The sequence below is a fragment of the Pogoniulus pusillus genome, unplaced genomic scaffold, assembly GCF_015220805.1.
Source record: "Pogoniulus pusillus isolate bPogPus1 unplaced genomic scaffold, bPogPus1.pri scaffold_58_arrow_ctg1, whole genome shotgun sequence".
Lineage (NCBI taxonomy): Eukaryota > Metazoa > Chordata > Aves > Piciformes > Lybiidae > Pogoniulus > Pogoniulus pusillus.
In genome coordinates, this window is record NW_026974711.1 from 62236 (window position 1) to 88849 (window position 26614).

A 26614-nucleotide genomic window follows, 5' to 3' on the forward strand; every position below is an offset into this window, starting at 1 on the left:
CTCCCTGGAGGTGTACCAGGCCAGGCTGGATGAGGCCTGGAGCAGCCTGGGCTGGTGGAGGTGTCCCTGCCCCTGGCAGGAGGTTGGCACTGGATGGTCTTAGAGGTCTTTTCCAACACATTGCATGAGTGCCTGAGGAAGGCCACAAAGATCTTAGCCTGGTGGGCAGCAAGAGGAGGGCAGGGGTTGTGCCCCTGGGCTGGGCACTGAGGAGGGCACAGCTGGAATCTCAGGGGGGGTCAATTCTGGGCCCCTCACTCCCAGAGGGGCATTGAGGAGCTGGAGCCAAGGGCAGAGATTGTGCCCCTGGGCTGGGCACTGAGGAGGGCACAGCTGGAATCTCAGGGGGGGTCAATTCTGGGCCACTCACTCCCAGAGGGGCATTGAGGAGCTGGAGCCAGGGGCAGAGAAGGGCACCAAAGCTGGGCAGGGTCTGAAGAAGAGGCTGAGGAGGAGCAGCTGAGGGTGGTGAGGCTGAAGAAGAGGAGGCTGAGGAAGACCTCATTGCCCTCTGCAGCTCCTTGAAGGCTGAAGCCAGGTGGGGGGGTTGGGCTCTGCTCCCTAATACCAGGTGCTGGAAGCACAACTTGAACCCAGAATGGTGCCAGGGAAGGTTCAGCTTGGCCAAGAGGACCAATTTCTGCCCTGCCAGGAGTGGTCAAGGACTGGCACAGGCTGCCCAGGGAGATGCTGAAGGCCTCAGCCAAGAGCAGTGTGCCCGTGGCACTTGGTGGCCAGGATTTGATGCCCATGGTGGGGTTGATGTTGGCATGGAGCCATCCTGTGCCCAGGTCTCTGGGGGGGGGCAGTGCTGATGTGGTCCTTGGTGCCCTCAGGTGGCTGCATGCAGCCTGTGACAGCCTCTTCAGCGAGGAGGAGGTGGAGCAGGCTGCAGATGAAGGCTTTGACTGCAGCGCCTGCCAGCCCTACGTGGTCAAACCAGCTGGTGAGTGCCCTCGGGGGGCATTCCTGGTGGGGGGAGAGGGGGTCTGGGAGGGTGGCATCAAAGGGGGCATTGAGGACAAGCTGGGCCTGGGCCTGTTTGATTGACGGTTTGGAGCAGGAGATTGAGTCCAGCAGCAGTGAGTCTGCAGATGGCACCAAGCTAGGAGCAGTGTGGAGCTGTTGGAGGGTAGCAGAGCCCTGCAGAGGGCACTGTGCCAGGCTGGATGGGTGGGCAGAGGCCAAGGGGATGAGATTGAACCAGGCCAAGGGCAGGTTCTGCACTTTGGCCACAACAACCCCAAGCAGCTCCAGGCTGGGGCCAGAGTGGCTGAGAGCAGGCAGGCAGAGAGGGCCCTGGGGGTGCTGGGAGAGAGGAGCTGCAGAGGAGGCAGCAGTGCCCAGGTGGGCAGCAGAGCCAATGGCATCCTGGGCTGGCTCAGGAGCAGTGTGGGCAGCAGGACCAGGGAGGTTCTTCTGCCCCTGTGCTCAGCACTGCTCAGGGCACACCTTGAGTGCTGTGCCCAATTCTGGGCACCTCAATTCAAGAGAGATGTTGAGGTGCTGGAAGGTGCCCAGAGCAGGGCACCAAGGCTGGTGAGGGGGCACAGCCCTGTGAGGAGAGGCTGAGGGAGCTGGGGGGGTGCAGCCTGGCCCAGAGCAGGCTTAGGGCAGAGCTGATTGCTGCCTGCAGGGAGGCTGTAGCCAGGTGGGGTTGGGCTCTGCTGCCAGGCAGGCAGGGGCAGGAGAAGGGGACACAGCCTGGAGCTGTGCCAGGGCAGGCTCAGGCTGGATGTTGTTAGGAAGTTGTTGTCAGAGAGAGTGATTGGCACTGGAATGGGCTGCCCAGGGAGGTGGTGCAGTGCCCATGGCTGGATGTGCTGAAGCCAAGCCTGTCTGGGGGCACTTAGTGCCAGGCTCTGGTTGATTGGGCAGGGCTGAGGGAGAGGTTGGGCTGGCTGAGCTCAGAGGTCGATGCCAACCTGCTTGGTTCTGTGCCCTCACTGCCTGCTTCTCCCTCTGCAGTGCCTGCGCCGCCCCCAGAGATCACCTCGGTGAAGACCAAGGAGCCAGGTACAGGCAGTGCCACCTGTGGTGCCCCCAGCAGTGCCACAAGGTCCCCAGGGCTGGTGCTGGTCGTGCTCTTAATGCTGGTTTTTGGTCCCCACAGCTGGCATTCTTCTGTGCCCAGTGATGGTTGCATTGTCCCCAGTGCCAGGATGGTTTTGTCCCCAGTGCCAGGGTTGCTTGGTCCCCAATGCTGGGCTTGTTTGGTCCCCCAGTGCCCACTTTTTGTCCCCCAGTGCCCATTTTTGGTCTCCAGTGCTGTTTATTTGTCCCCAGTGCCCACTTTCAGTTCCACAGTGCCCACTTTTGGTCCCCCAGTGCTGCTCATTTGTCCCCCAGTGCCCTTTTTTTGTCCTCCAGTGCCCACTTTTTGTCCCTCACTGCCCATTTTTGGTCTCTAGTGCTGCTTATTTGAGCCTCAGTGCCCACTTTCAGTCCCTCAGTGCCTACTTTCAGTCCCCCAGTGCCCACTTTTGGTCCCCCAGTGCCCACTTTCACTCCCTCAACGCCTCTCCTTTGTGCCCAGCTCTGCCAGTTTGTGCCTGGCACTGCCAATTCGTGCCCAGCACTGCTGATTTGTGCCAAAGCACCTCTCCGTTGTGCCCAATGCTGTTGATGTGTGCCCCCAGCACCTCTCCTTGGTGCCCAGCACTGCCAATTGGTGCCCCAACATCTCTCCTTCGTGCCCAACGCCTCTCCTTTGTGCCCAGGGCCTCTCCTTTGTGCCCAGGGCCTCTCCTTTGTGCCCAACACCTCTCCTTTGTGCCCAGTGCCTCTCCTTCGTGCACAGCACTGCCAATTCATGCCCCAATGCCTCTCCTTTGTGCCCCAGTGCCTGTCCTTCATGCCCAGCTCTGTCCATTCATGCCCAATGCCTCTTCTTCATGCCCAGCACTGCCAATTCGTGCCCAGTGCTGTTGATTCATGCCCCAATGCCCTTCCTTCATGCCCAGCCCTGTCCATTCATGCCCAGTGCTGTCAATTCATGCCCCAGTGCCCCTCCTTCATGCCCAGCCCTGTCCATTCGTGCCCAGTGCTGTTGATTCATGCCCTAGTGCCTCTCCTTCATGCCCAGCCCTGTCCATTTGTGCCCAGTGCTGTTGATTCATGCCCCAGTGCCCCTCCTTCATGCCCAGCCCTGTCCATTCGTGCCCAGCACTGCCAATTCATGCCCAGTGCCTCTCCTTCGTGCCCAGTGCTGTTGATTCATGCCCCAGTGCTGTCAATTCATGCCCCAATGCCTCTCCTTCATGCCCAGCACTGCCAATTCATGCCCAGTGCTGTCCATTCATGCCCCAGTGCCTCTCCTTCATGCCCCAGTGCCCTTCCTTCATGCCCAGCTCTGTCCATTTGTGCCCAGTGCTGTTGATTCATGCCCCAGTGCCTCTCCTTCATGCCCAGCCCTGTCCATTCGTGCCCAGTGCTGTCGATTCATGCCCCAGTGCCTCTCTTTCATGCCCAGCCCTGTCCATTCGTGCCCAGCCCTGTCCATTCGTGCCCCAGTGCCTCTCCTTCGTGCCCAGCGCTGCCAGTTGGTGCCCACTGCTGTCTCTTGCCCCCAGAGCCGCAGTACTTCCGCCTGGAGGGGGTGCTGCTGACCGAGGCTGGCATGGCCGTGCTGAGGAACCTCTCCCTCTCCCCCCTGCACAAGCGGCGGCAGCGCAAGGGAGGTCGCCCAGGGACCCTCAACGGGGAGGGGGGGCTGGAGGGGGGAGGAGACCCCCTGGGCCCCGAGGATAAGAAGGAAGGGGACCTGGACACGGAGGAGCTGCTCAAGGCTGAGGGTGAGGATGGCCAAGGACAAGAGATGAGCCGTGGGGGTGCCCAGCACTGTACCGGAGTGGCAACCGTGGGTGGTTTTTAGAGGGGGTAGGGGCTGAGGTTGGATGTGGTGTGAGGGTGCCCAGGACCCCTCTAATGTGCCCTCCATTGGCTGAGCTGTGGGGGTGCCCAGGACCCCTCTAATGTGCCCTCCATTGCCTGAGTTGAGCTTTGGGGGTGCCCAGGACCCCTCTAATGTGCCCTCCATTGCCTGAGTTGAGCTGTGAGGGTGCCCAGGACCCCTCTAATGTACCCTCCAGGGGCTGAGCTGAGCTGTGGGGGTGCCCAGGACCCCTCTAATGTGCCCTCCATTGCCTGAGCTGTGGGGGTGCCCAGAACCCCTCTAATGTGCCCTCCATTGGCTGAGCTGAGCTTTGGGGGTGCCCAGGACCCCTCTAATGTGCCCTCCATTGGCTGAGCTTTGGGGGTGCCCAGGACCCCTCTAATGTACCCTCCAGGGGCTGAGCTGAGGTCGGGTGCAGTGTGGGGGTGCCCAGGGGCCCCACTAACCTGTGCCCCCCCCGCAGTGGGTGTGGAGCACATGGAGTGTGAGATCAAGCTGGAGGCTGCAGCCAGCCCCGACCGCGACCTCGGCGCCGATGCGGACTCGGGGAAGGGGCTGGAGGACCCCGAGGAGTGCAAGAAGAGGAAACGCAAACCCTACCGGCCCGGTGAGTGCCGCCCTGCCCCCCCTGCCGGTGCCAGCCTCGCCCCTGGCACTGCCCTGACCACCTCCCCTCGCCCCCTGCAGGCATCGGCGGCTTCATGGTTCGGCAGCGCAAGTCCAACACTCGCCTCAAGAAGGTCTCGGCGGCGCCGGCGGAAGGAGGGCGAGAGGCAGCGAGTGCCGAGGGGCAGCCGGAGGAGGGTAGGGCCTGCTGGGGCCTGCCCCTGCCCCCTCCTCTCCCCTTCCATCTCCTCCTTCCCTCCCTCTCTTCCCTTTCCACTTCTCCTCCCCTCTCCCCTTTCCCCCTCTCCTCTTCCCTTTCCCCCTCTCCCCTTTCTCCCTCCCCCCTTTCTCCCTCCCCCCTTTCTCCCTCTCTTCCCCCTCTCCCCTTTCCCCTCTTCTCTCTCTCTTCCCCCTCTCCCCTTTCCCCTCTTCTCTCTCTCTTCCCCCTCTCCCCTTTCCCCCTCTCCCCTTTCCCCCTCTCCCCTTTCCCCCTCTCCCCTTTCCCCCTCTCCCTTTCCCCCTCTCCCCTTTCCCCCTCTCCCCTTTCCCCCTCTCCCCTTTCCCCCTCTCCCCTCTCCCCCTCTCCCCTTTCCCCCTTTCCCCCTCTCCCCTTTCCCCCTCTCCCCTTTCCCCCTCTCCCCTTTCCCCCTCTCCCCTTTCCCCCTCTCCCCTTTCCCCCTCTCCCCTTTCCCCCTCCCCCCTTTCCCCCTCCCCCCTTTCCCCCTCCCCCCTTTCCCCCTGTCCTCCCCTCCCCCCTTTCTCCCTCTCTCCCTCTCCTCCTCTCTCCCCTCTCTCCCTCTCCTCCTCTCTCCCTCTTCCCTCCTCTCCCCTCTCCCCTTCTTGTCTCCTTGTCCCCCTGCCCACTCATGCCCTGGGGATGGAGAAGGGCTCATGGGATGGGATCCATCCCACGGTGCTGTGCCTGTAGTGTGAGAAGGAAGAAGCCCAAAGCCTCTGTGGGGTGAGGCCCTCACGGGAGGTGTCTGTGCCCAGGGGCTGCAGCAGAGCTCCCAGCTGAGGGGGGGCTGGAGGCAGGCTCGGCTGAGGGGGACGAGAAGAAGAAGCGCAGGGGCAGGAAGAAGAGCAAGCTGGAGGATATGTTCCCTCCCTACCTGCAGGTGGGCACAGAGGGCACAGAGGTGGCCCTGGGGTGGGTGGGGGGGACCCTGGGATGAATAGGGGCAACCCTGGGGTGGATGGAGTGGACCATGGGGTGGGTGGAGGTGACCCTGGGGTGGATAGGGGCAACCCTGGGGTGGATGGAGTGGACCATGGGGTGGGTGGAGGTGACCCTGGGGTAGATAGGGGCAACCCTGGGGCGGGTGGAGGGGACCCTGGGGTGGATAGGGGCAACCCTGGGGTGGATAGGGGCAACCCTGGGGCAGATGGAGGGGACCCTGGAGCGTGTGGAGGGGACCCTGGGGCAGATAGAGGCAACTTGAGCAGATAGGGGCAGCCCTGGGACAGATGAAGGGCACCCTGGGGTGGGTGGGGGTGACCCTAGGATGGATGGAGTTGGCCTTGGGGTGGATGGGGGCAGCTCTGGGGTGGACAGGGAGGGAGCCTGTGGTGGATGGGGTGGAACCTGGGGTGGGTGGGGGCAGCTCTGGGGTGGACAGGGAGGGAGCCTGTGGTGGATGGGGTGGAACCTGGGGTGGATGGGGGCAGCTCTGGGGTGGACAGGGAGGGAGCCTGTGGTGGATGGGGTGGAACCTGGGGTGGATGGAGGCAGCTCTGGGGTGATTGGAGGCAGCTCTGGGGCAGATGGAAGCAACCCTTGAGGTGGGCAGCAGTGGCTGCAGGGTAGCCAGGATGGAGATGGAGGGAGGGGACCCCCCCCCGGGGTGCTGATGGCAGCTGCTGTGCTCCCCCAGGAGGCCTTCTTCGGGAAGGCTCTGATGGACCTGAGCAGGAAGGCACTGCTGGCCGCGGGCGGCGTCGGGGATGGGGCTGCCCGCCCCAGCCTGGGCCAGAGTGCCCCACGGCCCAAAGGGGACCCCAGCCTGGCTGGAGCACTGCAGGGGACCCCCCACGACAGGAGAGAGACTCCCACGCACCCCCGAGGTGAGTATGGCCAGGATCTGGCTTGGCAACCCAAACCCCAACCGTTGTCCCTGGGAGGGGAGGGGACACCTGGGGGTGCTGGGGGAGTTGGTGGGGGACTCCTGGGGCTGAAGGTGGTTGGAGGACCCCGGATTTATTGAGAGGTGTCCCTGAGCTCGGAGGTGTCCCAGGGCTGGAGGTGTCCCTGGGCTGGAAGTGTCCCTGAGCTCGGAGGTGTCCCTGGGCTGGAGGTGTCCCTGAGCTCAGAGGTGTCCCTGGGCTGGAGGTGTCCCTGAGCTCAGAGGTGTCCCTGGGCTGGAGGTGTCCCTGAGCTCAGAGGTGTCCCTGGGCTGGAGGTGTCCCTGAGCTCAGAGGTGTCCCTGGGCTGGAGGTGTCCCTGGGCTCAGAGGTGTCCCTGGGCTGGAGGTGTCCCTGGGCTGGAGGTGTCCCTGGGCTCGGAGGTGTTCCTGGGCTCGGAGGTGTCCCAGGGCTGGAGGTGTCCCTGAGCTCAGAGGTGTCCCTGGGCTCGGAGGTGTCCCTGAGCTGGATGTGTCCCTGGGCTCGGAGGTGTCCCTGGGCTGGAGGTGTCTCAGGGCTGGAGGTGTCCCTGGGCTGGAAGTGTCCCTGGGCTCGGAGGTGTCCCTGGGCTGGAGGTGTCCCTGGGCTGGAAGTGTCCCTGGGCTCGGAGGTGTCCCTGGGCTGGAGGTGTCCCTGGGCTGGAGGTGTCCCTGGGCTGGAGGTGTCTCAGGGCTGGAGGTGTCCCTGGGCTCGGAGGTGTCCCTGGGCTGGAGGTGTCCCTGGGCTCGGAGGTGTCCCTGGGCTCGGAGGTGTCCCTGGGCTGGAGGTGTCTCAGGGCTCGGAGGTGTCCCTGGGCTGGAGGTGTCCCAGGGCTCGGAGGTGTCTCAGGGCTCGGAGGTGTCCCTGGGCTCGGAGGTGTCCCTGGGCTGGAGGTGTCTCAGGGCTCGGAGGTGTCCCAGGGCTGGAGGTGTCTCAGGGCTCGGAGGTGTCTCAGGGCTCGGAGGTGTCTCAGGGCTCGGAGGTGTCCCTGGGCTCAGAGGTGTCCCTGAGCTCGGAGGTGTCCCTGAGCTCAGAGGTGTCCCTGGGCTGGAGGTGTCCCTGAGCTGGAGGTGTCCCTGGGCTGGAGGTGTCCCTGAGCTCAGAGGTGTCCCTGGGCTGGAGGTGTCTCAGGGCTGGAGGTGTCCCTGGGCTGGAGGTGTCTCAGGGCTGGAGGTGTCCCTGGGCTGGAGGTGTCTCAGGGCTGGAGGTGTCCCTGGGCTCGGAGGTGTCCCTGGGCTCGGAGGTGTCCCTGGGCTCGGAGGTGTCCCTGGGCTGGAGGTGTCCCTGGGCTCGGAGGTGTCCCTGGGCTCAGAGGTGTCCCTGGGCTGGAGGTGTCCCTGGGCTCGGAGGTGTCCCTGGGCTCGGAGGTGTCCCTGGGCTTGGAGGTGTCCCTGGGCTGGAGGTGTCCCTGGGCTCGGAGGTGTCTCAGGGCTCGGAGGTGTCCCTGGGCTCGGAGGTGTCCCTGGGCTGGAGGTGTCCCTGGGCTGGAGGTGTCCCTGGGCTGGAGGTGTCCCTGAGCTCAGAGGTTCCTGCAGGAGCCCCCCGAGGTCATTTGGAGCTGTCACAGACCCTGCAGGTCCCTGGAGGCTACTGAGGGCTGTTGGGGGTTGGTCGCAAGGGGTCTGGAAGGACCCCCGGGGCTGGTCGGGGTGGGGGGGGTGGGGTACTGGGGGTGTCGTCGTCGTTCCCCCTCCCCACCAGCACCGCAGCAACTCTGCCTCGCTAAGGGCTGGTTCCCTTAGGAGATGACAGCACCGACGGCAGCGCCGCCGCGCCGGATGACGACGGCAAGGACGACGCCAAGGGCGAGGATTTGGGTGAGCTCCCGGAGACCTCCCGAGACCCTCCCCCGGTCCTCCGTCCAGGGCGGGCTGTGTCCCGGCAGCCGAGTCCGCCACCATAGAGCCGGAAGCGGTGCCCGGCTGGGGAGGGCGCTCTAGGAATGGGACTGAACTCTATGGTTTGTTCCTGTGACGCCCTGCAGGCTCTGCCTATGGAGCCGCAGGCAGAGCGCCCTCGTGTGGCGCAGAGCTGAACTGCAGCGCGTCGCGGGGAGGATTCCTCGGTAGGGCTTAGGGGCAGTAGGCAGTGGCCCAGTGTGGACTCCGGTCTAGGGAGATGTGAGGGTGCAGGAGGCAGCTGCTGGTTCCTCCCTGCAGGGACCGACGAGCCAAAGGAGTCCCCGGACCCCGGGGACACCGAGAAACCGGCCACGCCGGGCGAGGGGGCGCTGAGCTCCGACCTCGACAAGATCCCCACCGAAGGTGAGCCCCAACCCCCTGTGCTCCCCTCCAGGGAAGTCTCAGGGTCAGGATTCCCTTGGGTGGGAGCCCCAAAACCCTCGGGTTTCTCTCAGCTCCTCTCATCAGGGTGAGCTGGACCCCATGTGCTGCCCACAGAGGGGGAGCTCAACTCTCCCTGCTGCTCCTTTCCCCCCCCCCCCCCTCACAGAGCTGCCCAAGATGGAGAGCAAAGATGTGCAGCAGCTCTTCAAGGACGTGCTGGGCTCGGCGGAGCGTGGGGAGCAGCCCCTGAACTGCGTGGCCGCGGGGCTGGAGCCTGGGGGAGCAGGGCAGGACCCCAGCCGGGCACAGAGGCCGTTCCTGCAAGGAGACCTGCAGCTGCCAGGGCAGGGTGGGTGGAGGTGGCATCGATGTGGTGATCGAGGAGAGGTCCTGAGTGGGATGGGGGCAGATGGGTAGGTGCCACCATCTGCCCTGGGAGAAGAGCCACCAGGTCCTGCCTTGGTTGCTTCTGAGCCGTTTGGAGAGCAGTGTGGTACAGGAGAGCTTGAGGCCCTTGGGTGTTCCCCATTGCTCTTGGGGGTGAACAAGGGAAAGCGTTTTGGGGGCATTTGGTGACGTTTTGTGCTGTCTGAGGGCTGCTGGGACCCGACCCCCCTCCCCCCCCACACTCTCCCCCCTCCCCTCCAGGGTGGCTGCAGAGCTTTGTCCTCCTGACCTCCCTCTCCCTTCCCTCGCAGGGAGCGTTTCCCTGGGCTCACTCTCTGGATCTGTCTCCCTGGATTCATACCCAGGGGTCTGCCAGTCCCCATTCCTCGACAACAGGTATGGGGGTGGTGATAGTGAGGAGCTGGGGGGGACCCCCTGGGGTGTCACAGGACCCCCAGACCCTCCCCTCCCTCTCCCCTGGTGAGTGACACTTCTGTCCCCCCCCCGCAGGGAGCGCAGTGGCTTCTTCAGCCCCGACCACTGCGAGCCCGAGAGCCCCTGGGCCAGCAGCTCAGCTGCCACCACCCCCTCGACCCCCACGACCCCCACCACGGAAGGGGAGGGGGAGGGACTGTCCTACAACCAGCGCAGCCTGCAGCGCTGGGAGAAGGACGAGGAGCTGGGGGAGCTCTCCACCATCTCCCCTGTCCTCTACGCCAACATCAACTTCCCCAACCTCAAGCAGGATTATCCAGGTAGGGCTCTGGGGGAGCTGAAGCTCAGGGTGAGGGTGGAGGGGAGCTGGGGGTGGGGTGGGGTAGGGTAGGGATCTCTTGTTCAGGGGGGAGCTGCATGCAGGGACTCCTTGTTTGGGGGTTGGTGGATGTGGGGAGCCCTTGATCGGGGGGGGAGCTGGGTGTAGGGACCCCTGACCTCCCTGTTCAGGGGGGAGCTGGGTGCAGGGACCACTTGTTTGGGGGTTGGTGGATGTAGGGAGCCCTTGATCAGAGGGGAGCTGGGTGCAGGGACCACTTATTTGGGGGTTGGTGGATGTGGGGACCCCTTGATCAGAGGGGAGTGGGGTGCAGGGACCCCTGATTCTTCTTTTCAGAAGGGAGTTGAGTGCAGAGACCCCTGAACTCCTTGTTCAGGATGGAGCTGGGCACAGGGACCCCTGACCTCCCTGTTCAGGGGGGAGCTGGGTGCAAGAACCCCTTGTTCAGGAGGTATCTGGGTGCAAGGACCCCTTGTTTGGGGGGAGCTGGGGGCAAGGACCCCTTGTTCAGGAGGTATCTGGACACAGGGACCCCTGACCTCCCTGTTCAGGGGGGAGCTGGGTGCAGGAACCCCTTGTTCAGGAGGTATCTGGGTGCAAGGACCCCTTGTTTGGGGGGAGCTGGGTGCAAGGACCCCTTGTTCAGGAGGTATCTGGGCGCAAGGACCCCTGACCCTCCTGTTCAGGGGAGAGCTGGGTGCAAGGACCCCTTATTGAGGAGGTATCTGGGTGCAGGGACCCCTGACCCCCCTCTTCAGAGGGGAGCTCCCAGCACAAGACTTTGCTGTGGGGCTGAAACTCTCCTTGCAACGACACTGGGGGCGCATCTTTGTGCCAGCTGCTGGGCATGAGGCCACTCCGTACAGAAAGGGTGCCAGGCACCCACCAAGGGCCCTTGTGGGGGCTCATCAGACTCTGGCTAAGGTCTCTCTCCTCCCCTCCCTCTGCTCGTACCGGACTCCCAGACTGGTCGAGCCGTTGCAAACAGATCATGAAGCTCTGGAGGAAGGTCCCTGCCACGGACAAAGCCCCTTACTTGGTGAGTGCCCAGAGAAAGGGGCAAAGGAATCGCCGCGGAGGTGGGTGGGTGGGCAAGGGGGCAGGGACAGGGGCGGAGTGGGGCGGGCCCGGGCACCACCGGGGGCTGCGAGTCAGTTGGCTTCGTGTTTTTGTTAGCAAAAGGCCAAAGATAACCGAGCGGCTCAGCGCATCAGCAAGGTGCAGAAGGTACGTGCTGGAGCAGGGAGGTGCCCGGCGGCCCTGACCCAGCCCTGGGTGGGGGTTGGCATTGGTCGGGGGGGGGGGTGGGGATACGCAGGAGGGGTATTAGCATACCCCACCCCTTCCTTTCCTCCCTCCCTCCTTCCTCACAACCCCTGGCAGCCCCCTGACGGCCAGGCTCTCTCTGCAGCAGGCCGAGAGCCAGATCAACAAGCAGACCAAAGGCGAGGGACTGCGCAAGCCGGAGAGGCCCTCCCTGCACCTTCGGATCCCGGTGCCCCCCGGGGCACAGCCTCCCGTCTACATCGGCAGCCCCCCAGCGGGTGGCACCGCTGCTGCTGCTGCTGCTGCTGCTGCTGCTGCTGCCCCTGAGGGCTTCTTAAAGCCCCCGGCGGGGTCGGAATCCCCCAGCGAGCTCTTCCTCAAGCTGCCCCCCCAGTCCCCTGCCCAAGTGCCTTCCCACGAGCCCTACGGCGCGGTGCCAGCCTACCCGCTGGAGCCTCGCTTCCCCTCGCCCCTGGGCCAGAGCCCCACGGCGGGCACTGCCTTCCAGCCCTTCCCCTCCCAGCCCCTCGCTGGTCCCCGTGCTGGTCCCACTTCTCAGCCCCCCCACGATTTTCATCCCACCCCCCCCGGTACCCCTCGGCACCAACCTGGGACCCCCGACCCTTTCTTGAAGCCTCGGTGCCCTTCCTTGGACAACCTCTCGGTGCCAGGGAGCCCTGGGGCTCGGCTGCCCGAGGCTCTGCTCTCTCCCCTGCCTTTTGGGGAGCAGAAAAAGGGCCTGGAGGTGAAGAAGGAGGAAGTGGGGAGCTTGGGGGTTTGCTCACCAGGTTATGCCCCCAGCATGAGCTTTGGGGACTCCCCGGGGGGTCCTCACCTCTCGGCTGCCGAGCTGAAGGCTGCAGACGTCTTCAAAGCTCCCCTGACCCCTCGGGTACCCCAGGTGGAGCCGCAGAGTCCGGGGCTGGGGCATCGCCCTCCCGACCCCCATTCCCTAACCTCCTCACCCCCCGGGCACCCTGACCTCTATCGTCAGTCCCCCTACCCCGACCCTTACTCACAGCCCCCCCTCACGCCCCGGCCGCAGCCCCCCGAGTCCTGCTGCGCCCTCCCCCCTCGCTCCCTGCCCTCGGAGCCCTTCTCCCGCGTCCCTGCCAGTCCTCAGTCCCAGTCCAGCTCCCAGTCCCCTCTCACCCCTCGGCCTCTCTCCAACGAAGCCTTTTGCCAGTCCCCTGTCACCCCTCGCTTCCAGTCCCCGGACCCTTACTCCCAGCCCCCCTCCCGGCCCCAATCCCGGGACCCCTTCCCCCCCATGCACAAACCTCCTCGCCCGCAGCTGCCCGAGCCTGGCTTCAAGTCGGTGCCTCTCTCGCACAGCCCAGCAGCCGCTGGGGGAGGCTTCGTGGGGGGCACCCCGACGGGCGAGCCTCACACCAAGGTGCCAGCTGGGCAGCAGCAGCAGCAACAGCAGCCCCCCTTTGCCCGCTCCCCCGGTGCCAGCGTCTTCCCGGGCAGCCAAGCCCCCCCGATGCGTTTCACCTTCCCCCCGGCCGTGTCGGAGCCGCTCAAGGGGTCCCCATCCCAACAGCCTCATGGCATCAACAGCCACTTCGTGCCCGGCAAGCCTCAGAGCTCTGCCTACTCCTCATCCCCTGCTTTTCACCAAGCTGGCAGCCCCCTGGGGCCGGGCACCGCCGCGGCTGCAGAGCCCTACAGCCTCTCGCCCCTGCGGGCCCCTTCGGTGCTGCCGCAGCAGCCCTCAGCCCCCCCCCAGCAGCAGGACACTTCTGTCACTTTCCTGCCCCGGGCAGCGCTGGGGCCGGCGGCTGACAAGAGGGAGGAGGCAGCCGTGGGGCTCTCGGCACCCCCGAACCGTGAGCTGCCCGAGCTGCCTGGCAGCCAGGAGGGGGCTCTGGGCACCATGAGCCAGTCGGAGCTGGAGAAGCAGCGGCAGGTGAGGGCTGGCTCTGTCCTGGCTGTGTTTTGGGGAGGGGGTGGCAGGGGGGAGGAGCTGCTGGGATGTGGGAGGGTGAGGTGGTGCAGCCCAGGTTGTAGATGCCCAGATGGCAACACCCCCTGCCCCCCAAGGCCATCTTGGCTAACCTCCCTGCAGGCAGCAGGGGCACCTCCAGCTAGAGGAAGGTGCCCAGGGCCAGGGCAAAGCTGATCTTGGATGTCTTCAGGGCTGGGATCCTCAGCCACCTCCCTGGGCAACCTGTGCCACCTGTGCCACCTGTGCCAGTGTCTGCCCATCCTCCCTGTGCAGAACATCCTCCCAATGCCCATCTTAGCTCTGCCACGCTCCAGCGCCAAACCCTTCATCCTGGCACCACAGTCCCCTCTCCCTGGAGCCTTTTCCAACTGGATCCTTTTACCCAGAGCTGGGTAGCGGGCACAGAGCAGCCAAGGGTTGGGTGGGCTTGGCACAGCCAGGTGTGGTCTGACCAGTGCTTGGCCCCTGGCAGCGCCAGCGCCTGCGGGAGCTGCTGATCCGGCAGCAGATCCAACGCAACAGCCTGAGGCAGGAGAAGGAGAGCGCAGCAGCGGCGGCGGCGGCAGCTGGCACCCCCTCACCCGCTGCCTGGGCACCCGATGCTGCCAGCCAGGCCTTTGAGCTAGGCCGGGGCATGGCCCCCTTCCAACCAGCACAGGTAGGAGAGCTGAGGGTGGGCACAGAGGGGGCGATGCTGGGTTGGGTTGAGAAAGGAACTTGAAGGTCACTTAGAAGGCTCTGCCCGTGCCAGGGGTTGGCATGAGGTGATCTTCAAGCTTCTCTTAGCCAGGGGTTGCTCAAGGCCTCATGCATAGATGCCCTCAAGGAGTGGGCACCCACACAACCTGTGCCAGTGTCTCCTAATCCTCCTTTCCAGTCTCTGTCTTCCCTCCTTGAGCTGCTTCCTGTCCCTTTCCGCCTCCTGAAATGCCACCAGGAGGTCTCCCCCGGAGCCTCCTTTGCCCCCAGGTGGCACTACCCCAACTCAGCTCTGTGCCCACAGCCAGAGGGGTTCCAGTCCTTACCTTTTCCTTCGTCTCCCAGGACAAAGGTCTGCTGGGGCCGCTGGGCACCACAGCTGGCACCGGGAAGCTGCCAGGCTCCGTCATGGTGCAGGCAGCGTTCGGGCAGGATGAGCGGTTGGCACGACCCCCGCCAGCAGCCACCCCTGTGGCCATGGACATCAACGGGAGGTGAGTGCCAGGGGCAGTGCCATGCTTAGCCCTTCCCCCAGCTTGCGGGAATCACCCTGGCACCTGTGCTTCCAGCAGGTGCCTGGCCTGGCCTGAAAGAGGTTGGCACTCTCCAGGGTACTGTGCCTTGGTATGCTAAGGCTGGGGCATCACCCCTGTGCCAACCCCCTGATGTCTTGCAGGGCAACAGTGGGGCCCCCCCAGGCCTTCTACCCCCGTGGGGTCTTCCCGGCACAGCCTCCACAGCAGCACCTCTGGCAGCAGCAGCAGGCAGCAGCCCTGCGCCTCCCGGGCACCTCCCGCTTCGCCCCACCGACCGCTGGCACCCCCCTGGGCACTCGGCTGCCAGCACCCGCCGAAGCGGTGCCCGCCTCACCTGCCACCCTGGGCGCCCCCTTCATCGAGCTGCGCCACAACGTGCAGAAGGGCCCCGGGGGGGTTGTCGGATCCCCTTTTGCCCCCCAGGCACCTCCTCGGCCACGCTTCTTCCTGCCAGGGGATGAGGGCACCCCCCAGGCCCTCTGCCCCCCGGTTATGCCCATGCAGGCCCTGCCCACCCCAGCGCTGCAACCTCAGAAGATGGCAGTGCCGCTGCCGCCGGCGTCGCCGCAGGGAGCCGAGATGAGCAACAGCCACCACCACCACCAGGCTCACCCCAAAGCGGTGCCCCCCCAGGCGCTGCCAGGTGCCAGCCTGGAGCTGCAGCACATCCCCCCACGCCCACTGTCCTCCGGCTCCACCCTGCGCCCCGACCCACCCAAAGACGGCACCGCACCGGAGCCGGTGCCAACCGCGGGCCCGGGGAAGAGCCACCTGAACCTGGAAGGTGGGGGGCGGCTGCCACCCTGCGAGGTGCCAGTGGAGCCCGATCTGGACGACGACTTCGGCTCCCACAAGGACCTGGAGGACGACGACGATGATTTGGCCAACCTGAGCCTGGACCCGGACGTGGCAAAGGGAGACGACGACCTGGGCAACTTGGACAGCCTGGAGACCGCAGACCCCCACCTGGACGACCTCCTGAACGGGGGCGAGTTCGACCTGTTGGCATACACCGACCCCGAGCTGGACACGGGGGACAAGAAGGACATCTTCAACGAGCACCTGCGCCTGGTCGAGTCTGCCAACGAGAGGGCCGAGCGGGAAGCGCAGCTCCAGACCCAGCCCCCGGCGCCTGGCATCAAGCTCCCCGACCCCACCGACGGCAAGGACCCTGCCCAGCCTACCGACGACAGGGAGGTGCCCAAAGAAGGCTTGGTGCCCTCCGGGGTGGGCTTGAGCTCGGCTTCTGCTGCCTGCCCGCCGGGCGTGACGCTGGCACCCGTGGAGGGCAAGGTGGGCGCGGTGCCCGCCGACGTTAAGCCCAAGCTGGAGGAAGGCTGCTTGAAGACCTCTCCCTGCCAGTTCACCGCTGGGGGCCCCGACAGGCTCCCGGTGCCCATCAAATCAGAGACCCTGCAGGGCACGGACAAGATCTCAGCCTCGCTGGGGCTGAGCCTCAAACCCGCTCAGAGCCTGCTGAGCCCCGGGGCTGGCACCGCGCGCCTGGGCATGGGTCACTTCCCCAGCGCCGCCCACGCCGGCGTCCCTGTGCCAGAGAAGGATCCCTACGCAGGCCCCGGGCGTGGGTTGGGTCCTGCCCAGTTGGGCAACCAGAGCAACCCTTTGCTGGAGAAGTTCGAGCTGGACAGCGGAGCCCTGGGGCTGGGCAGTGCCAGGCAGTCGCCAGCTGATGACCTGGACAAGATGGAGAGCTCGCTGGTGGCGAGCGAACTGCCCCTGCTCATCGAGGACCTGCTGGAGCACGAGAAGAAGGAGCTGCAGAAGAAGCAGCAGATGTCAGCTCACCTGCCCAGGGGCACCCCACACCTGCCAGCCCCAGGGCACCCCATGCTGCACGCCACAGCGGCCGGGCAACCCCCCGAGGGGCAACCCTCTGCCCGCTTGGGTGCCCAGCAAACACCTCTGCAGCTGGGGCTGGTGACCAGGCCACAGCTGATGGCGCCGCAGCCTCCCCGGCTTGGCACACCCCAGCAGGGCCCAGGGTTGACCCCGCACATGGGCATGGCTCCTGGGCAGCCCCACGTGTTGGCAGCACCCCACAACGTGCAGGTGGCCCTGGCACAGCCGCAGCAGAGCCAGCAGCAGCAGGTGCTGGTGCAGAAGCCCATGGCTGGGGTGCAGCCCCCAGGCCTGGCACTGAAGCCCCCTCCCCAGCTGCTCATGCAGCAGCAGTTGGCCAACAGCTTCTTCCCAGACACAGGTAGGAGCTGCCCTGGGAGGGGGTTGGGGTCTTGAGGGTCCACCCTGGTTGGGGGGTGGTGCTGGACCTGCTGTGACACTGCCCTTGGCATTTCCCTTGGCAGACCTGGACAAGTTTGCTGCTGAGGACATCATGGACCCCATTGCCAAGGCCAAGATGGTGGCACTGAAGGGCATCAAGAGGGTGATGGCTCAGGGCAGCATCGGCGTGGCCCCGGGCATGAACAGGTAATGGGGCAGGGTGGGGTGAGGTGGGCAGGGTGGAGTGAGGTGGGCAGGGTGGGGTGAGATGGGCAGGGTGCCTTGGTGCCAACTCATCCCTGGTGTCCCCTCAAAGGCAACAGGTCTCGCTGCTGGCACAGCGGCTCTCGGGGGGCCCAGCTGTGGCAGAGATGCAGAACCACCTGCTGGCAGGGAGCGGGCAGGTGAGTGAGGGGCTGGGGGGGGGTCTCCAGGGGTCACCTTGGCACTTAGGAGCTGCTGCCAGGCTGGAGCTGCTTCGCCTGCTGGGTTTGTGGCACCTTGGGGGAGGTTGGGACAGGGTGAGGACATCTCTGGGCATGACCTTGGAGGTGGTGGTTGGCAGGGCTGAGGAGCTGCTGGACCCTTCACAGCTGTTTACCAGTCTGGGAGGGTGGAGGAGGTTGGCAACTACCAGGCTGCTGCCAGTGCCCTCCTTAACTGTGCCCAGTAGAGCAGCTCTGGGCTGGTTGGTAGAGGGGCTTGGGGCTGTGGTCTGTGCTCGTAGAATCCAGGGAATTGTTTGGGTTGGAAAAGGTCTCCCAAGGGGCACCAAGTCCAGCAACTGGGCCCCAAGGCTGTGCCCACACATCCCCTGGGCACCTCCAAGGGTGGGGACTCCATCAGACTAAACAGTGCCAATTCTCACGAGGCTGAGGAGTGAATCCCTGAATCCTGCCATGGTGCCAGGGGGTGGGGGTTGGAAAAGACCTCTGGAGCTTCACCCACTCCAGCCCCACCCTGCTCCAGCAGGGTCACCCCTGGCAGCCTGCTCAGAATGCCAATGCCCAGGTGGGGTTGGAAGCTCTCCAGACAAGGAGGGTTCAGACCCCCCCATCACAGGTCCCCAACCCTCTCCCTCTCTGCCAGGAGCGAAGTGGCACCGACCCGACCCAGGCTCGCCCCAACCCACCCACCTTTGCCCAGGGTGTTATCAGTGAGTACCCCCCCAGTGCCAGTCCTGCCCACACCCACTGGGCTGAGCAGGGCTCAATCTGCAGCCAGGGCCTCTGCTTCCCCCTGGGCCCTCTGCCCGCTGCCCTGAGCCTGCCATGCCCCCCTGGGCCCTCTCCCTGCTTCCCCCTGTGCCCGCTGCCCCGAGCCTGCTGCCCTCCTGAGCCCATTCTCTGCTGTCCCCACGCCCTCTGCCCACTTCCTTCAGGGGCTCTCTGCCTGCTGCCCTCCTGAGCCCATTCTCTGCTCTCCCTGAGCCTTCTGCCCACTTCCCTCAGGGGCTCTCTGCCTGCTGCCAGCCTCAGGCCCATTCTGTGCTGTCCCCAAGCCCTCTGCCCACTTCCCTCAGGGGCTCTCTGCCTGCTGCCAGCCTCAGGCCCATTCTGTGCTGTCCCCAAGCCCTCTGCCCACTTCCCTCTGGAGCTCTCTGCCTACTACCTGCCCTGGACTCATTCTCTGCTCTGCCCTGAGCCCTCTGCCCACCGATCCAATCCCACCACCCCTCTGCCCATCGCCCCCCACCCAGCCCCCTGCCCTCTGCCCGCTCTCCCTGCTGAACCCTGCCCCTCTGCCCGCTCCTGCAGACGAGGCTGACCAGAGGCAGTACGAGGAGTGGCTGTTCCACACCCAGCAGCTGCTGCAGATGCAGCTGAAGGTGCTGGAGGAGCAGATCGGTGCCCACCGCAAGTCGCGCAAGGCTCTGTGTGCCAAGCAGCGCACGGCCAAGAAGGCAGGCAGGGAGTTCCCCGAGGCCGACGCCGAGAAGCTGAAGCTGGTGACAGAGCAGCAGAGCAAGATCCAGAAGCAGCTGGACCAGGTAAAAGCAGGGAGGGGCACACACACCCCCTCCCTACCGCCCCCCCAGTGCAGATGTGGTGTTGCTGGCACCAGTGTGATGCCATTCCCAGGGCAGATGTGGTGTCCTCGGTGTGAATGTGACATCTTGGCACTACCTCTGTGCCATCCCAGGTGCAGATGTCGTGTCCCCAGTATGAATCTGACATCCTGGCACTACCTCTGTGCCATCCCAGGTGCAGATGTGGTGTCCCCAGTGCAATTGTGACATTCTGGCACTGCCACTGTGCCATCCCTCATGCAGATGTGGTGTCCCCAGTGCAACTGTGACATTCTGGCACTACCTCTGTGCCATCCCTCGTGCAGATGTGATGTCCCCAGTGCAAATATGACATCCTGGCACTGCCACTGTGCCATTTCCAGTGCAGATATGGTGTCCCCAGTGCAAATGTGCCATCCTGACACTACCACTGTACCCTCCACCCGCACGTGTGGTACCCACACTGCAAATGTGCCATCCCTTGTGCAGACATCACGTCCCCGGTGCAGATGTGCCACCCTTGGCACCAACACTATGCCATTGCCAGCGCCGATGTGGTCTCCCCACTACAAACCCACTGTCCCCCAGTGCTAGTGCCATCCCTGTACCCTCTCTGATGCCAACCCCGTGCCCGTGTGCCCGGCAGGTGCGGAAGCAGCAGAAGGAGCACACCAACCTCATGGCCGAGTACCGCAGCAAGCAGCAGCAGCACCAGCACCAGGCCTCGGCCGTCATGGCACTGAGCCCCTCGCAGAGCCCTCGCCTCATGTCCAAGCTCCCTGGGCAGCTGCTCTCGGCACACGGCGGCGTCCAGCAGCCTGCGGGCACCGTGGTGGCAGCTCAAGGTCTGGGCCAACAAGCAGGACAGGCTGGGGGCCTGCGACTGCCCCAGGGCGGTGTGCCCATGGCCGTGCAGCAAGGCCTGTCCTTCATGGGCCAGCAAGGGGTGGGCAGCGCCCCCGCCCCTGGCACCTCCAACACCTTCTTCGGTGGCAACCCAGCTCTGCGTGGGCTGGCAGCCGACAGCCGCCTGATGCAGGAGAGGCAGCTGCAGAGGATGCAGCTGGCACAGAAGCTGCAGCAGCAGAACATGCTGGGACAAGTGTCACTGCAGCAGCAGCAGCAGCAGGGGGTGATGGCACAGGCAGCCATGCAGCAGCCCGGGGCGATGGCACAGGCGGCAGCGATGCAGCAGCCCGGGGTGATGGCACAGGCAGCCATGCAACAGCCAGGGGTGATGGCCCAGCCCTCGCTGCAGCCACAGGGCATCATGGCACAGACATCACTGCAGCAGGCAGGAGTGCTGGGCCAAGGAGCCATGCAGCAGCCAGGGGTGATGGGGCAGAGCTCGCTGCCCGGTGTGATGGCGCAGACCTCGCTGCAGCAGCAGCAACAGCAGCCTGGCACCATGGGCCAAGGCTCCATGCAACAACCAACAGCCATGGTGGGGCAACCCAGCTTGCTGGGGCAGCAACAACAGCCAGCCCCACAGCCGGGCACCGTGGGGCAGCCGATGGTGCCAAAGCAGCCGGGGCTGATGGGCAGCCAGCAAAGCCTGCTGGTGCAGCAGCTCTCCCCACAGCAGCAGCAGCAGCAGCAGCAGCAGCAGCAGCAGTCAGGTTTGCTTGGCCACACGCAGGGCCCGGGGCTGCAGCACCAGCCAGTGCTGGGTCACCCCCAGCCCCAGCAGCGCCAGGTTCTCCTGGCTCCCCACCAGCAGCGGGTACTGGGCTCGCCCCAGTTGGCACCGCAGACTCCGGGCATGCTGGGCCACCGTCTCGTCCTGTCCCAGCAGCTGGGGCAGTCGCGGGCACTGCTGGCCCCGCAGCAGCAGCAGCAGCAGCAGCAGCAGCAGAACTCGGCGGGCACTCAGCCCGGGCTCCTGGGGCTGGGCCAGGGGCAGGCCTCGATCCAGCACTTTCCGCAGCATGGGGTGGGGGGCCAGGCCCCCTCCGTGCTGCACCTGAGTCAGGGAATGCAGCCGACCCCCCCTGTCCTGGCTGCCAAGGACCAGCCCGCAGCGGGGGTGGATGGCAGTGCCCTGCCTGCCGAGGGCAACGAGAGCGGGGGGCAGCTGCACGGGGGGGCCCAGGAGCAGCAGGGAGCCCTTAACCCCCCGGGACTGGGTGGTCCTGAGCCCCCAGCCCCCAAACACCAGGCTGAGCTGGGGCAGGGCCAGCAGCTCCTCTTGGCCTCCCCGCAGCCGGCCTTGCGGGCAGCCCCTGGGCAGCCGGGCACCCTGCTTGGCTCTGCTGCCCGCCCCGAGCTGTCGCAGCAGCTCGGGGACACCACCGGGGTGGCAGAGCCACCGCTGGGCTGTGGGACGGGTCAGGCGCAGGGTATGGTGCTGCCACAGGCACCGCGGGCACCGGAGCAGCCTGGCAAGGGGCCGCCGGGCACCTTGCAGGGCCAGCCGCAGCCTCCGCGGCTGCAGAGCCCTGGGCAGCACAAAGCGGGGCAGTCGCCGGGCACGGTGCCACCGGGTCTCTTGGGGCAGGTGCCGGGACCGATGATGGGTCAGATCCGGGCGCAGCTCCAGGGGGTCCTGGCCAAGAACCCGCAGCTGCGGCACTTGACGCCGCAGCAGCAGCAGCAGCTCCAGGCCCTCCTGGTGCAGCGGCACCAGCAGAACCTGCTGCAGCAGGGCCAGGCGCTGCGACCCCCCGGCCCCTTCCCCGGGCAGGCCCCGGACTACGGCTCCCCAGCTCGCCAGCCCCCTCGCCCGTTGGGACCCCACTTCCAGCCGCGGCCGGGTGCCCCGGCAGAGCCTCAACCCGGCTTTGGCACAGAGCAGGGACGGGCACTACCCGGGCAACCCCCCCAGCAGCAGCCCCTGGCAGAGCTGGTGCAGGCAGCCCTGACTGCCCGCGGACCCCAGCCCGCTCTCGTCCGGCTCCCCATGCCGTCAGCCCCCTCTCCCCTGGGCTGTGCCCCCCAACACCTGGCTAGCCCCGAGCAGAGCCCCCAAGAGCCAAAGAAGACGTCACCGGGGATGCCAGCCTCGGTCCCCAGCCCCCTGGCACCCACGGAGCAGGGGCTGACGCCCACGCCCAGTGGTGCCCTCCCTGACCCCGCACACGGCCCCTGGGACTCTGAGGCACCCAGCACAGACTCGGCAGACCCCAGCGAGACCCACATCAATGGGGCTGCAGCGGAGGGGGCCCCCACGGCAGGTGAAGCCTCCCAGGTGCTGGTGAAGCAGGAGCCGAAGGAAGAGGCGGCGGCGGCGGCGGCACCGGCACGGGCACCGGCACCGGCACCGTGCGGGTTGGATGGAGACGAAGCCGCCAAACCGGAGGCCAACGGTGACTCTGGGACCGGCCAAACCAACAACCTGCTGGCCCCGGGCAGCCGCTCCGAGGCTGGGCACCTCCTGCTGCAGAAGCTGCTGAGAGCCAAGAACGTGCAGCTGTCGGCGCAGAGCCCGGGCGAGCTCAACGGGCACACGGAGAACCGGGGGGGCACCGGCGGCGAGCCGCGGGCGCAGTCGCTGCTGCTGGGCCGGGAGGTGAGCCGAGTGCCAAGGGGCAGAGCGGGGATGCTGCGGGGCGATGGCTGCGGGGCCGAGCTCAGCACAGCTCCCGCTCCTCTCTCCGTGCCCAGGACCCCTCCATCGCCAGGAAGCCTGCACCCACCAAGCCCAAGCGGGTCCAGAAGGGCAGCGAGCGGCTGCCAGCGTCCCGCAAGAAGCTGCGGAAGGACGAAGGGCTGCGGCCCGGCGATGCCCTCATGAAGCAGCTGAAACAGGTAGGGCTGCTGCGGGCCGGGATGGGGGAGGCGGGTTTGGGGAGGGGGCAGGAGGAGTGGGGTTGCCCTTTAATCTCCGTGCCCTCCTCACCCTCTCCGTGCCCAGGAGCTGTCGCTGCTGCCGCTGACCGAGCCAACCATCACGGCCAACTTCAGCCTCTTCGCCCCCTTCGGCAGCAGCCCCATCAACGGCAAGAGCCAGCTGCGGGGAGCCTTCGGCAGCGCCGTGCTCGACAGCGTCCCCGACTACTACTCCCAGCTGCTCACCAAGGTGGGCTTCTGGCCTTGATGCCCACCCCAGCCCCCCGCTCCTCACGCAGGGGTCCTGGGTCACTTTGCCGTGCTCACTGTGCTCTCTTGTGTGCCACTCCCCCCCACCCCCCCCCCGGCAGAACAACCTCAGCAACCCACCCACGCCGCCCTCCTCGCTGCCCCCCACGCCGCCACCCTCCGTGCAGCAGAAGATGGTGAACGGTGTCACAGCCCCCGAGGAGCTGGGGGAGCAGCCCAAGGATGGTGACCCGGCCCGGGAGCCACATGGGCAGAAAGGTGAGGCTGGTTGGCACAGGGGTGGGGGCTGAGGCCCTGTGGCCACTTTGTCACACCCAAGCCCACCCTGTGATACCCATCCTTGGAGTGCCAGGGTGAGGGGGCAGTGGCTTTGAGCTGGAAGAGAGGAGACTGAGAGTGGGAAGGAGAAGGAAATTCTTGAGAGTTAAGTTGGGGAGATGCTGGCACAGGTTGCCCAGAGGGATGCCCCCTCCCTGGAGGTGTTTAAGATCAGGCTGGATGAGGCCTTGGGCAACCTGGGCTGGTGGGAAGGATCCCTGCCTATGGCAGAGGGTTGGGACTGGATGACCTTCAAGGTCATTTCCAACCCAAACCCTTCCATCAATCTGTGAATCCCACCCTGTGCCACCCACCCCACCCCATGCCACCCTTCCTTTACCCACAGACACACCACCTGTAGAAGTAAAGAGCCTGGACCTGCTGGCAGCTCTCCCTACCCCTCCCCACAACCAGACCGAGGATGTCAGGTGAGCCACCAAGTCACCATGAAACCTCCACGGGTGCCACCAACCCTCCTCTGGCTGGCAGCAGCCCCTGCAGCCCAATCCCTCTGTGACCCCCACTCTCCCCCCCCAGGATGGAGAGCGACGACGAGAGCGACTCCCCTGACAGCATCGTCCCTGCCTCGTCCCCCGAGAGCGTCCTGGGCGAGGAGCTGCTGCGCTTCCCCCTGCTCAGCGAGGCCAAGCCGGAGCTGGAGGAGCGAGTCCTGTCCCCCATCATCCCCATCATCCCCAGGGCCAGCATCCCAGGTGGGCTACACCAGTCTGGGGTGGGCACCAGAGCAGGAGGGAGGGCATCTGTGGCGTGTGTGGAGCAGGCTGGGGGTGTTGGTAGAGTATGCGGACCAGGGAAGGGTGAAGTAGGGCAGGGAGGGGGTCCCTGGGGTGCAGAGAGCAAGAATGAGGAGGTGTGTGGGGTGTAGAGATTGGGTGAGGGTAAGGTAGGGTGAGGAGAGGGTCTGCAGGACACAGTCTGTGGGGTGTAGAGGTTGAGTGAGGGTAAGGTAGGGTGAGGAGAGGGTCTGCAGGGCACAGTCTGTGGGGTGCAGAGGTTGAGTGAGGGTAAGGTAGGGTGAGGAGAGGGTCTGCAGGGCGCAGTCTGTGGGGTGTAGAGGTTGAGTGAGGGTAAGGTAGGGTGAGGAGAGGGTCTGCAGGGCACAGTCTGTGGGGTGTAGAGGTTGAGTGAGGGTAAGGTAGGGTGAGGAGAGGGTCTGCAGGACACAGTCTGTGGGGTGTAGAGGTTGAGTGAGGGTAAGGTAGGGTGAGGAGAGGGTCTGCAGGGCGCAGTCTGTGGGGTGTAGAGGTTGAGTGAGGGTAAGGTAGGGTGAGGAGAGGGTCTGCAGGGCACAGTCTGTGGGGTGTAGAGGTTGAGTGAGGGTAAGGTAGGGTGAGGAGAGGGTCTGCAGGACACAGTCTGTGGGGTGTAGAGGTTGAGTGAGGGTAAGGTAGGGTGAGGAGAGGGTCTGCAGGGCACGAGAACTGGGATGGGGGGGGGGGTCTGTGTAGTATTTGGGTGGCACAGGACGGGGTTGGTAAGGGATGGTGAACCAAGAGAAGGGTCCTTGAGGGGCAGGGGTCCGTGGGGTGTATTGCATCTGGGCAGCAGAACCTGGAGCGTGACCTCACCTTCTGGGGCCGGCCCATTCCCGGGGGTCCTCCAGATGCTCCCTTAAGGCTTCCATGTTGGTTCTGGGGTCCCTGTGCCCTCCCCTCCATGTTTCTGACCCACACGAGCTGATGGGTTCCTAGCAGCAGCTCTGCAGAGGTCCAGGGCAGCTGAGTGGCTTCGTGAGTGGTTTTGTTGGTGGGCCTGGGTCTGCACAGCTCTGACCCTCTCCCCATCCTTTCCCCACACCAGTGTTCCCCGACACCAAGCCCTATGAGGCCGTGGAGGCCTTTGGGGGGCCCCCTGGCAAGGTGGGGGCAGCAGGCTCAGGTGCTCCGTGGGAGAAGGGTAAGAGCAGTGAGGTCTCCGTCATGCTGACCGTGTCCGCCGCGGCCGCCAAGGTGAGCAAGGGCATGGCACGAGGTGAGACCCTCGGATTGACCCCTGTGTGGTGGCATTTTGTGTCCCCTGGACACGTCCTGTCCTCTTCTCCTCCTGCAGAACCTCAACGGGGTGATGGTGGCCATGGCTGAGCTGCTGAGCGTGAAGATCCCCAGCTCCTACGAGGTGCTCTTCCCGGACGGCCCCGTGCGGGCAGCCGTGGTGGAGGCCAAGAAGGTGGAGACAGATGTGGCTGGTGAGCATCTGCCTTGTGCCCCAGCAGCCCCAGGCTGGGCACCTCACGTGCCCAGGCTTGGCACCCTTTGATGGGTTGTTTTGTGTCTCCTAGGGATGCTTGGTGGGAAGGAGAAGGCAGGGAAGGTGCCCGACAGCAGCTCGGAGTGGCTGAAGCAGTTCGACGCAGTGCTGCCAGGCTACAGCCTGAAGGGCGAACTGGACCTCCTGACCCTGCTCCGCCAGGTCAGCTGTGAGCTGTGTCCCCACCCCTGCCACTCTGAGCCCTGTCCCCACCCTTGGGACTCTCTGAGCCCTGTCCCCACCCCTGTATGACTCCCTGAGCCCTGTCCCTATTCCTGTGACTCCCTGAGCCCTGTCCCCACCTTTCTGAGCCCTGTCCCCATTCCCGAGACTTTCTGAGCTCTGCCCCTGCAACAATCTGAGCCCTGTCCCCATCCCTGTGACTCCCTGAGTCCTGTCCCCATCTCTCTGAGCCCTGTCCCCATCCCTGTGACTTTCTGAGCCCTCTCCCTGCCCCTGCAACTCTCTGAGCCCTGTCCCCATCCCTGTGACTCCCTGAGTCCTGTCCCCATCTCTCTGAGCCCTGTCCTCACCCCTGCACAACTCCCTGAGCCCTGTCCCTATTCCTGTGACTCTCTGAGCCCTGTCCCCCACCTCTGCGACTCTCTGCTCCATATCCCCTCTTTCTTGCCCCCCAGGAGAGCCCTGCCCCAGAGAAGAGCCTGCACCACTGCTACGTCAACAACGTCTCCAACCTGGACGTGCGGCAGCTCTCCGTCATGCCCCAGGAGCCCTCCCCGCCGCTCTCCCCCTCTGTCCCCTCCCCATCCAGCCCCACTGAGGCTGCCAGAGTCCCTGACCCCGAAGCAGCCCACGAGGCAACCCCAGCCCCCTCCTCCCCTCTCCCTCCACCCCCTTCCCCGGCCCCCCAGGAGGAAGGGGCCGCAGCCCCCCACTCGCCGCCTCGCTTCAAGCCGCGCTCGCGGCCGCCGGAGGACGGGGACGAGGCCAGGCCGCGGCTGAAGAAGTGGAAAGGAGTGCGGTGGAAACGGCTGCGGTTCCTGGTGACCATCCAGAAGGGAGGCGCCAAGAGGGACGGGGACAAAGAGATCGCCGAGTTCATCGACAGGCTCGGCACCACCCTGCGGCCCGAGAAGGTGCCGCGGGACCTGCGCAAGTGCTGCTTCTGCCACGAGGAAGGCGACGGCGCCACCGACGGCCCCGCCCGCCTGCTCAACCTCGACCTGGACCTTTGGGTCCACCTGAACTGCGCCCTCTGGTCCACCGAGGTTTACGAGACT

The 26614-nt window shown here is 65.6% G+C and overlaps 1 protein-coding gene across 1 annotated transcript in view; it reads left to right on the forward strand.

Annotated features, from left to right (window-relative positions):
• Window positions 1-26611, forward strand: part of KMT2D (lysine methyltransferase 2D) — a gene marked incomplete at its 3' end in the record, with an annotated part of 39686 nt that extends 13075 nt beyond the window's left edge. Inside the window, exons 18-49 of the mRNA XM_064141560.1 lie at window positions 837-946; window positions 1969-2016; window positions 3573-3794; window positions 4359-4502; window positions 4583-4699; window positions 5495-5619; window positions 6376-6565; window positions 8344-8418; window positions 8761-8865; window positions 9053-9235; window positions 9585-9669; window positions 9784-10028; window positions 11014-11087; window positions 11225-11275; window positions 11460-13226; window positions 13738-13923; window positions 14310-14458; window positions 14641-16721; window positions 16825-16948; window positions 17058-17145; window positions 17831-17897; window positions 18499-18731; window positions 19396-22257; window positions 22353-22496; window positions 22603-22767; window positions 22889-23045; window positions 23452-23533; window positions 23643-23818; window positions 24927-25075; window positions 25176-25311; window positions 25405-25535; window positions 26012-26611. Coding sequence (XP_063997630.1) covers window positions 837-946; window positions 1969-2016; window positions 3573-3794; window positions 4359-4502; window positions 4583-4699; window positions 5495-5619; window positions 6376-6565; window positions 8344-8418; window positions 8761-8865; window positions 9053-9235; window positions 9585-9669; window positions 9784-10028; window positions 11014-11087; window positions 11225-11275; window positions 11460-13226; window positions 13738-13923; window positions 14310-14458; window positions 14641-16721; window positions 16825-16948; window positions 17058-17145; window positions 17831-17897; window positions 18499-18731; window positions 19396-22257; window positions 22353-22496; window positions 22603-22767; window positions 22889-23045; window positions 23452-23533; window positions 23643-23818; window positions 24927-25075; window positions 25176-25311; window positions 25405-25535; window positions 26012-26611 — 11071 coding nt within the window. The remainder of the gene's footprint in view (window positions 1-836; window positions 947-1968; window positions 2017-3572; window positions 3795-4358; window positions 4503-4582; window positions 4700-5494; window positions 5620-6375; window positions 6566-8343; window positions 8419-8760; window positions 8866-9052; window positions 9236-9584; window positions 9670-9783; window positions 10029-11013; window positions 11088-11224; window positions 11276-11459; window positions 13227-13737; window positions 13924-14309; window positions 14459-14640; window positions 16722-16824; window positions 16949-17057; window positions 17146-17830; window positions 17898-18498; window positions 18732-19395; window positions 22258-22352; window positions 22497-22602; window positions 22768-22888; window positions 23046-23451; window positions 23534-23642; window positions 23819-24926; window positions 25076-25175; window positions 25312-25404; window positions 25536-26011) is intronic.
• Window positions 26612-26614: the final 3 nt, after the last annotated feature.